We start from the raw sequence: 11,156 nt of genomic DNA, 5'->3' as shown, positions 1-11,156 counted from the left end.
GCCTTCATCTTCTTATTCGCCACCGCCGCCACCGCCCACTGCTGCTGCTGTCGTCTTCTTCCGTGCTGCCACCGTCATCTCCTGAGGCCTGGACACGTGGCGACTGTTCTTCTTCCAGGGAGTTGCCATTTTTAAAATGGCAACTTCCTGGAAGTTCCAGGAAGTTGCCATTTTAAAAATGGCAACTCCCTGGAAGAACAGTTGCTGGCATGTCCAGGCCTCAGGAGCTGGCGGCGGGCAGTGGCACGCAGCAGCAGCGCAACAGAGAAGGCGTTGGTGCGGCAAAAGCAGGCTTCCAAGTCAGATCGGGGGGGTCCCTGCACAGCCTTAGTATCTAACACTGTGTCCTATCTTGATATGGACCCTATTACTGGATATCTGTATGTGCAGGGTGGTAGTTAGCACTAAAATTACTTCTTAAAACAGGTACTAAATTCATTATGAAGTACTTTTAACATGTTATGAAGGCACATTTTGACAAATATTTTGAAATATCTATCTTTCCATCCCACCCATTTCCCTCTCTTTTAATACATACATACATACATACATACATACATATACATATGGTTTATGCCCATATATTCAGAGATAATCACAAAAAAGATCTAGTTGCAGCAAATCATTTTTCAATGTGCAAGTCAATCTTGTTAAAAAAAATTAGGCTAATTTCATCTTTGTTAAGTTTTAGGCAGGCCATTAAAACTTCTTTATAAACTTATTTAGTCTGCACACCTTTAAATGTAATAAATTCTACTCTCTGGGTTGTACTCAACCCTGGCTGACTGCCAACAGAACAGAAGCCAGTGGTAGAACAGTCTCCTTTCCCACCCTGTAGACACCCCAAACCTGTTTTGGAGGGTTGTGGGACCCACTCTGAATGGGCACATGTTTTTTACCCATTTTGAAGCAACTTCCACAAAAGTTATTGAGAAGGGGTTCACTTTTCACTGCTGTTATAAATAAACGTCAATGAAAAGGGCCTCACCCCATTTTGGCTCAGCCCTAAAGCCTAGTGCATTTCTAATAAGTCTCTCTCTCTGCTTTAATTTACTCTAACTTGGATTTTGAGTTGTCCTGAGGCTTTTTTTTTCCTTTTTCCAAAAGGACAATTAAAGGCCATGCCGATTAGTATTTCCTTATATGCCAAGTGAAGCTATTATCATAATAAAATACAAATTCCATGTGCATTCAACTGACTGTTCATTTTATTGTGTTTCCCTAAAGTGTGCTTGCCATTAAATGTGATGGCGGGGGGAGGGGGGCTCAACTTCAGCCCTCTTGCTTTGAAGGACTCAGACTGACCCAAGATCGGCACAGCTGCCTAGAGACATTGGAAGGGCAAAGCAAAGCTCCTGTGGTGTCTTTTACTCCACTAACAGTTTGAATATAATAGGACAAAAAATAATTAGCTTACAAATACCCACCAGCAAGCATGAACAATTTTCACTTCATTTTTTTTAAGTCAAGCTTTTAACCTACTTACAAATATGCGAACAACATTTTCCCCTCCACAAAATTATTGCAATGTATGTATACAGCCAGTAGGCAGCATTATATACCTGTATGCTATTATGGGCTGAACTGAGGGTTAACACACTGACGTTTAAGCTATATAAGACAGAAGTGCTGGTAGGGCGGCCATGTGTCCTCTTTTACAGAGGACGGTCCTGTATTTGAAAGGCTGCCAGGGGACTGTCCTCTGTTTTGAAGGCGTCCTCTATGTGAAGGGCTGTCCAAATCCAGTATAAAGATAAAGAACCATCAGTAGGAAGAGGTGGGCCTTGAAGTTGCCCTTCAACAGCACCTGGACAGCAGATTGAGCAAGGCACACAGGTCACCTGATCGCAGTCTTCCACACTATTCCGTGGTGCACTGTATTTCTATTAAAATCTATAATAATTATTTCTAAATTTGCATCTATACATATAAATTAGTACATGCTAATTTTATGCAAATAGGTGTCCTCTTTGTCCTCTTTTTTAGCGATCCACAAGTGGCCACCCTAAGTGGTGGTGGTGGGTCAGCCTGGAACTGGAGGTTTAGTAAGCTTACCCATCCTTATTCCGGTATCCCTTGGAGGATAACGTTCATAATTACTGGGACTGAGTCTTAATCCTGTGTTGGTACTTGATTTTGAGGTGATAGCAGTAGCCAGGAACACTTTTCAACAAGTTAGACCTGTGAGCCAACTGAAACTATTTCCTTCAGATGGGGATTTGCCCATCCACAGTTGGCAACCACTAACTTGGAGTACTGCAGTGCGCTCTCTGTAGGCCTGCCCTTGGAGATACTTATGACAGCCTTTCCCCTAGACTTCTCTTTGTTTCAGAAACTGGAGTCCTACTTAAGGATGGGTGAAAATTTAGTTTCAGTTTGGTTCTAATAAGAATTTACCAAAATTTGCAAAGTTCTGCATATTCAGGACAAAAAAACTTGGTTTAAAAAAAATAATAATATGTGGGAGAAACTGAAATGGGCAGATTCGTCTGTCCAGGCCCAGGGTTTTGAGTGTTTTGTTCTTAAAAATCTGACTTTGAATCCCTGTGTATTCAACCATGTTAGAACTGAATTAGGGGTGCCACCTCTTTTTTTCTTAGGGGCTCCTCATCTTAACAGCTATATAGTAGGCAAGTACATCACCATCCTCCCCATTTTGGAAACAGCTTGAATTTGGCTGATGCAAATGGGTGAGAAATTTGTTTCAGTTTCTTTTCGTAAGAATTCACCACCAAAAAATTGCAATGTTCTCCATATTCAGAAGAGAAAGAACATGGGTTTTTAAACTTTCAAATGTGGGAGAATGCAGAACTGGCAGATTCACCCATGCCTAGTCCTACTTGGCATACTTTAGAGGCTGAATTTAGCCCAGACGTTGCCAGCCCCTAACATTCAATAGTATGGAGAATCTGGAGTATGATTTAACCTAATTTCCCCATATTCTAAACAGGGGATATCAGTGTGTGTGTGTGTGTGTGTGTGTGAGAGTGAGAGAGAGAGAGAGAGAGAGAGAGAGAGAGAGCTTATGTTATGCTGTTTGCGGAGATGTGTTAGTCTTTTATGGATTAATTGGGTGGGTGAGTGGGTAAAAGGTATTGTTTGTTTCTAGATAAAGGGGATATGTTGTGGTAGGTGTAGGTGTTCTGGTAGGTGTTGGGAGTTGTAGTAGAGACATAAAAAAAAAAAGCTTGGGGGAGAAAGAAGTGGAGGGTAGTGTCCAGGTGATTACAGAGTGGCTGTGTTGGTTTCAGTTTTAGGCAAAGCTTGGAATAAAGAAGTTTTTTAGGGATCTGTCTCTGGTTTCTTGGGTTTCTTACAATACAACAATGTGGGCATTCTATTCTCTTACCAACCATGTTTAAATGAACGTTCTTTACATAGGGAGCTGCCTTGTCTGGAGTTAGGCCATTGATTAATTTAGACCAGTACTGTCTCCCCTACCTGGCAGCAGCCTTCTGGGGGTCTCAGGTATTCCTCTCACCTGCTGACCAGTCCATTTAACTCAGATCGAACCTGGGACCATCAGCTTGCAAAGCATGTGCACTACCACTGAGCTATGGCCTTCCACCTCTGTTTTACTTCATCCCCTCTCTGTCCTGAACAAAGTCTTTATTAACCTTTTGGGAAAGGAGTTTGATTTGACTGAAAATTAGAACGTCCTCGTGTGTTCATTGTTTAACATCTCACCCTCCTGGCCAGTTTTCATCTAGAGGATCATGCCTGTATTGGCTATATTTTTTGCAGGCATTCCTCTGAGAACCTAACAAAGGGCTGAGCAACTTTTGATCCACTAAGCTGAACACAGGCCATCACCAGCCAGGTACAGCAGCCCACTGAGAACTCCATAGACCTCTTGGTTTAGTAGCATGACGAGGATGCAAAAACAGGAGGGTTCTTTTTCTAATTCCATTTGTTTTCATTATGAAAGACCTCATTTGCTTTATTATTCATTAAAATCACATTTGTTTTGTTATTCATTCACTGCTTTCATATTAGGTTTCATTATTCATATTCGTTGTCTCTTTCTTTCTTTCTTTCTTTCTTTCTTTCTTTCTTTCTTTAACTTCTGCTTTTGCCTCCCGCCTGTGGCAGTGGAGATACTTTCAGTGGCTGCCTCCTGACAGCTGCCATTAATTTTCCAAGAATGGCGTGGCCATTGCATTGTTCTGGAGCAATCTGGGAGAAGAATGGCTACTACCAGCGAGGGCCATTTTTTTTGAGGCAGCTAACATTTTTGCCTCCGAAAGTCCCAGAACAAGACAACATCTGGAACAATCTGGGAAAATAAAACTGCAGCCACTGGGAAGAAGCCGCCAAGCTGACCTCCAGTCCATTGTGATTGGAGAATGTAAGCCCAGAGGGCCAAGCTACACCTTTCAGCCTGGGGGCCAAATTCCCATTCAGAGAAGTTCTAGGTGCCTGCATTTCAGTGGTGGTCAGAGCTGAGGGTAAACGGGGCAGAGCAAAAATTCCAAAAATGCCAGCATACTGTAGCTTAAAGCTCTTACTGCCAGCAACTAAACCTTAGGAGAGGAATTTCAATCTTTTAGATGGGGAAGGAAAAACTGCACAAAAGCCGGGAAAGCATCAAAAGATTGGGGGGGGGGACAGGAGAAGGGAGGGCAGAAGAAGGGGTGTGGCCATCTGAGGATCCCTGGAGGGCTGGATTGTGATGCCGAGTAGACCGGATTTGGCCCAGGCCTGAGTTTCTACACCCCTGCCTTATGCTAAATGTATAGTGTACACCCCCATTTATATCCATTTGTTACTCTTGGCATCTGTTTTGTAATGAATAAAAATTGAACTGAATGCACCTTGTTAGGTGTAATTATTGATTCACTATGATATGAATTAATATTCACGCCTATCAGGCATCTGTGAGACCACAACAGCTGGTGAGGACGAGGGAGAGGGCCTTCCCTGCTGTGGCCCCCACTCTGTGGAACTCCCTCCCTAGGGAACTCTGCCATGCCCCCTCTTTAATGAGCTTCCGCCACGCATTAAAGACATGGTTCTTCAGACAGGCATTTGGGGTGGGTTAGGGTATTTCTAGAAATACGATGTTTTAATGTGGAATTTTATTGTTTTAAACTGTTTGTACTGTCGTACATCGCCCAGAGTGGCTGGGTGACTGGCCAGATGGGCGATTAATAAATAAAATTTAATAAATAATAAATAAAAAAATAAAAACAGCTGATGGCTTGAGTCTGAAGGCCTGACCTAATGCTACTTTTAGGAGCATCTTGATTATTCGGTGCATCAGTTAATTTCCTTAAAATATTATAATTGAAATGGACATACAAAATAGAAGTTATGGATGGGTGATTTTATACATGCATCACAGACAACGGGGTCTCTTTTTATCCGCTGCTGCAGTTGTTTTTTTTAACTAGCTGGTTTATTGAACTGTTTTTTGCTTTGTTTTTTACCTGCTTGTTTTATATATTGCTTGATATTTTATTGGATTGTTTTATGTACTATTCTGTTTTGTCTGTTGCTAGTTGCCTTGGGCACCCATGTGTGGAATAGTGGAATAGACACTTAAATAATACATGCTAATAAATAATAAATCCACATGCACGGCTTAAAGTGGGGAGCCTGAACGCAGCAGTCAGAAATCAGATTTCTGTGTTAGTTTTGCTCAGGGAAATACCAGAAATCTGTAATGTACAGACTTAAAGCTAAATATCCCGTCGATTATCATGCCCCAACTGACTTTTTTATGATATGTCATTTCACCAGGGACATGGCTTTTGTTTCACAGATGGTTTCCCCGTAGATAATGATTGTTGGTTGGTCAATCTGGAACCTGACAGGATTAAGGAAATCTAAACTGACAGCTGGTTTTGTGCAAGGAAGCAGAATGTGGCTGTTGTTGCAAGAGGCAATGTGGCGTGTCAGTGCACAAGCACGTAATAGGAAGGTTTCCTCTTAGCATGATCTATAAGTGCCACTTAGAAGTTAAAGCAGCAATCTTCACTATTTTTCAAGCAGGGGCCACTTTAGCTCCAGGCCCCACTACCAAGACTTCCCTTCCCTCCCATCCACCTCAGGCAAGTGGCAACACTGTGTACTGGACTTGGCTGGAGGCGTTTTCAGCCTCCCCTTCCGCATCCCCCTCCCCCTCCATGTAATTCAAGCAAGGCCACAATCAGTCACTAAGCAGGCAAATTCTGACAGGCTTATTTGGTCCTTAAGAACCTAAGAAGAGCCGTGCCAGATCAGACCAAGGGCCCATCTAGTCCAGCATTCTGTTCACACAGTGGCCAACCAGCTGTCGACTGGGAACCCACAAGCAAGACATGAGTGCAACAGCACCCTCCCGCCCAGGTTCCCAAGCAACTGGTGTACATAGGCATACTGCCTCTGATACTGGAGGTAGCATATAGTCATCAGGACTAGTAGCCATTGATAGCCTTCAGGAATTTGTCTAATCCCCTTTTAAAGCCATCCAAAGTGGTGGCCATCACTACATCTTGTGGTAGCGCATTCTGTAGTTTGAATATGTGCCGTGTAAGGAAGTACTCCCTTTTATCTCTCCTGAATCTTCCACCAATCAGCTTCATGGGATGACCCCGGTTTCTAGTATTATGTGAGAAGGAGAAAAATTATCCCTATGCACATTCTCCACATCATGCATCTGTACACCTCTATCATGTCTCCCCTTACTCGCCTTTTCTCCAAGCTGGACAATCCCAGCTGTTGTAACCTTCCCTCAAAGGGGAGTTGCTCCAGCCTCTTGACCATTTTAGTTGTCATTAGATTGGGATGGATCTTTCTCTCATCCCTGAGAGGGTGCTGTGTAGGTCCACAGTGCTCTCTCTTGTCCATACATTCAGTTTCCCTTCCACTGCCAGTGGCAACACAGTCCACCACTGCAGCTAGCCAATCCCATTGCTCTTTATCTCTTGGGCTCTTCCCCCACCACAGCTAATTGGCTGACTGATCCTCCATTATCCACTTCCCACCCACCCACCCCAAGCTACCTTGCAGCTGATGTCATGTCTCCTGGTTCCCCATCATCAAAGCCTCCTCCGATAGCCCAGATCACAGCAGCAAGCCCACCATTAAAACAAAAAGAGGGAGAAAGGGAATGACAGAGAGCAAGAGGCAGAGAGCTGCACTTGAGGAAACTGGGAGCTGCCAGCGGCCCTCGGGCCCCACAAAGGTAAATTAGTTTTACACAGTACAAATGTAATATATGACTATTTTGAGATGACCAGGTGAGTATTTAAGACTAACCTGTGGCAGGCTTCATGAGTATGGTGTTTAGATGGGGGGGGAGGGGGCAGCGCTCCTGTGTGTAGAAAAGGGAATGTTGGCTCATGCAGAAAAGATCCAAGAAAAGCTGCGCCTTCTGAAAATCCCTTTTGTACATTAACTTCAAAGTTAGTTTATAGCTCTGTCATCTCTTGCATCTGGTGACTTTATACGAGGGTGGCCACTTTCCTATCCCCAAAGAAGATGCAGTGACAGCTGCAGTCACTCCAGCAGCGGTAGGGGAAGAAGGAAGACCTGCTGCCTTGGGATGGATAGCAAGTGAGCTTTTACCATCTTGCTCGCTTACTTGCTTGAGGGACCTTCCTCTCGAGTCGACTTACCGCAGGCCATCTGGCTGCCCAGAGTCCCTACTTCCTAGAGAGGCCTGGCAGTGACTCAGCATTTTCCTGTAACTACAGACCCATTGGGCCATTGCCGGGACCCAGGGGCTAAAAGGGAGATGCTGCCCTTGGGCAGTGTTATTGACACCTAAGGGTGCTCCTCTGGGACGCTTGCAGGCCAAGGGAGCCCCATGAGTGTGGGGAGCTTTCGGTACTACTTGAACTTCTTAGGACTTGTGCTTTTGGGAGGTGGTTTTAATGGTGTTGTAGCGGGCTTTATGAAATGTGTCTTGGAAACGGGGGAAAGGCAGCAGTTTGAGAGCAGCTATTTGAGTGAGAACTGGCAGGGGGAGATATGGACGAAGAGTCCAGCCTGGTTGTAGCAGATAAAGGAGGGCAGGCCGGTGTTTGGCCTTCCCTCCTTTCAGGTTGTTATCTTCTGAAAGAAGCCATGGTGACAGAGAAGGTACACCCCCTAGTCTAAAGGTCCCGCTCTTTAACGCCAGGTTGGTTGTTGGGAAAACATCAATAATCCCGGATTTACGTCTGGATGAAGATGCTGACCTGGCAGGTATCATGGAGACCTGGCTGAGAGAAGAGGGAGGAGTGTGTCCCTCCCAGCTCTACCTGCCAGTTTATACCATGCAGCCATATCGGGGGTCAGACTAAGTAGCCTCATGCAGTCTCATGCTTCATGTTCTTGCTGAGCTCTTTCTCCCTTGAATATATTGTTGTAAGCTGACGAGACACAGGAATTCCTTATCTTGTCAAAGGTCATACAATTGTATATCTTGTTCTCTGCTGTTCTCTTCTGTTCTCTGCTTATCACGGCTACCCTATAACCCAGTTCTTGTATTTTAAACAATGGTGCTAGGAGAAGAAATGTTGAGGACTGCAACCCCACATGGGAGGGAGAGGAGGAGCCGTTTCCTATGTGTCACAATATCTATAGAAACAATGTGCTGATGCAAATCGGGGCTTCTGGCTCTTTGGAAATGATTCCAGCCTTAAGCCCGCGTGTTAAATAAAGAATCTCTTTTTCCTTCACTCCGTGGTCTCTCTGACTCTGGGTTCTGCAACATAAATGGTGCCGTGACTCGGATGTGGCAGGCTCTGAGCCAGACAGGTGGCATTTGCCTGCTCTTGATCGCCGCACCGGGAAGATGAGCTCGGCGCATGCCTCCCTTTTCTTGGCGCCACCGACCTTTTTGTCGAGTGAATGGGAGAAAGCTTGCACCGGGATCGCCCAAACGGCAGCGAGCAGCAAGAGAACCTTGGGAAGCAGAGAAAGGAACTTGACCCCTGCCTGTATCGCAGCTGCAATTGAGTTGAAACCCACATTGGAAGCCTTCAGGAGAAAGGCAAGTATATGGGAAAAAGAGGGCCCCGCCTTTAGGGAGAAAGGCCACTGGGCAGAAAAAAAGAGGGCCCTGCCTTATGAAGAAGGTTAGTGTTGGTATATGTATACAAAAAGAACCTACTCCTTGCAGGTAGAAGGGGGGCCTGATCACACCCCCAAGTGGGCGCCAGTACTCAGCACGGCCAGTACTCAGTAGGAAGCTGAGGAAGCTGGGGAAGCCGCTTTCCGCTCTGGTAAAAAAAGTGGGAAAAGTGGGTGGCGGGGATATATGGATGCAGTGGAGAGATTGATGATTGTGTGAGTGGCTACTGCGGTTTCTGACGCATACCATTGACCGTCCAGGTGCCCAGGCCAGTAGCAAAGTGCGTGGTGTGTAAAATCCTCTTGTGTCGGCCAGTGAGACCCCTTACTCACTGACCAATTCCCATTCCCTAATTGTGTCTGTCTTCAATTTAGGAGGGAGGCTATGGGTGGTGGGGGAAGCAAACCTTGCACCCCCTTGGGATGTATGCTAGCAAATTTTAAGAAAGGTTTTAGTAGAGATTATGGGGACCCCCCCATGAATCCTCAACGGTTGCAGACTTTGTGTGAAATAGAGTGGCCGTCTTTTGGTGTAGGATGGCCTACTAAAGGCTCTTTGGAGCCCAGCAAAGTCAGCCGTGTATATGCCATTGTGGTTGGGAGACCTGGGCACCCCGACCAATTTCCCTACATAAACTCGTGGGATTCCATAGTCCGTGCTTCTCCTCCATGGCTAAAGAAATGCCTAGAATCCCAGGCAAAAGTTTTGGTGCTCAGAAAAGAAAAATTGGCCAAAAAATTACAAACAGTGTTAGAAGCCCCATGTGAAGATCTGGCAGAGCTAACGGCGTTTCCACCTGCTTATGCCCCGCTTCCACCACGGGCCCATGTTACTGTAAGACCGCCCCGTCGAGATCCAGATCCAGTGGCTCCTGAGCCCCCGCCATCCCCCCTGCAGAGGCATTGCCCCTCGCTTTAACTTAAAACTGTCGCCATCAGTTTCAAGCCCCACCGGCAGTAATTCGCCGATTTCAGCTACTGTCCTCAACTCCCAGATATTGTCTGCCGAGACTTCCATCTCTACAGGATCTGGAGGTTCCCCTCTTACACCTCAATCAGCATTAATAAAAGAAACTGAAGAATTGAAGTGTTGGGCAGAAGATTTAATAAAATCAGCAGTGACCCTTAAAAAGATGTGTTCTCACAAAAAAGAGGAGGCGAGCTCGTCTACTGCTCATCAGTCATCGTCTACTGCTCAAGACTTGCACCCCCTTAAGATGTATGTCCAAAAAAAAAAAAAGGAAAAAGGTTTAAAAAAAAAAAAAAGATTCAGAATAGAGAGAGAAAACAGCAAAAAGCTCAAGGTCGAGCTGAGGGGAAAACAAGAACAAGATCTGAGGCTGTTAATTAGAGAAATGTTGCAGGACAGCCTGGCTTTTAACAAAGCGTAGGAGCGTGAGAGTGTAAGGCCGAAGAAGTAGCTGTTAGCCTAGTGCGCAGAGAGGGGGGGCAGGAAAATTGCCCACAACGTTCTGAGTTGTGCAACATCATCACCTCGCCTAATTGAGATAAAATCCCTAAGAAATGGAAACTGAAAATGAAGACCCAGAAGATGAAAGCGCAAAATAGAGAATAAAGGTGAAGAGTCAGCCCCCAGGGCACAGGCTAGACCCCTCTTCAAGTGAAAAGTGTGCCATAAGACTGTCCCAAAGCAGAATGAAGCGGAAAGACCATGATGAAGATCTCTGTCAAGGTAACCGTGTTTAGCTTTGAACTGTCCTAGAATTGCATAGAGCCTGTAGCTACTGACCATCAGCTATATGATTTCTGAAGAGCGTAACCATTAAGCTTTTGCCATGGGATTTCCTGCAATGAAGAAATCTCACTAATTTAAGTGTCCAGTGTTGGACTGCCTGAGTGTGTGTGCTGAAGAGACTGAGAAACCAGACAGCATGTTCCTGGCCAAGCCAAAATCATGCTACTACCATGCTCCTGGAAGCTGCAATAAACTGTGTAAGCTGGAAGACCCAACCTGATTGAGAAAAAAAGAAGATATTGGAGTAACTGTCTTAAAAAACAGTGAGATTTGTGTAGCTGGCTGGCTGACGCTGTCAGTGATGTTACAACTTTTAAATTAAGACTGTTTTCCTGTTTGAGACCCCAGCGAAGAAAGC

At 45.2% G+C, this 11,156-nt stretch overlaps 1 protein-coding gene across 1 annotated transcript in view; it reads left to right on the top strand.

The window, feature by feature from the left end:
* Window positions 1-209: 209 nt before the first annotated feature.
* ANKRD55 (ankyrin repeat domain 55) overlaps window positions 210-11,156 on the top strand; it is a 150,741-nt gene continuing 139,794 nt past the window's right edge. The window contains exons 1-3 of the mRNA XM_084829643.1: window positions 210-276; window positions 7,779-7,944; window positions 8,030-8,172. Coding sequence (XP_084685769.1) covers window positions 210-276; window positions 7,779-7,944; window positions 8,030-8,172 — 376 coding nt within the window. The remainder of the gene's footprint in view (window positions 277-7,778; window positions 7,945-8,029; window positions 8,173-11,156) is intronic.

Source organism: Heloderma suspectum, chromosome 2, assembly GCF_057233095.1.
Source record: "Heloderma suspectum isolate Gila_16-S chromosome 2, 16-S_ref, whole genome shotgun sequence".
Classification (NCBI taxonomy): domain Eukaryota; kingdom Metazoa; phylum Chordata; class Lepidosauria; order Squamata; family Helodermatidae; genus Heloderma; species Heloderma suspectum.
The sequence above is the reverse complement of the archived record's forward strand: the minus strand, read 5'-3'. Positions and strand labels throughout refer to the sequence as shown.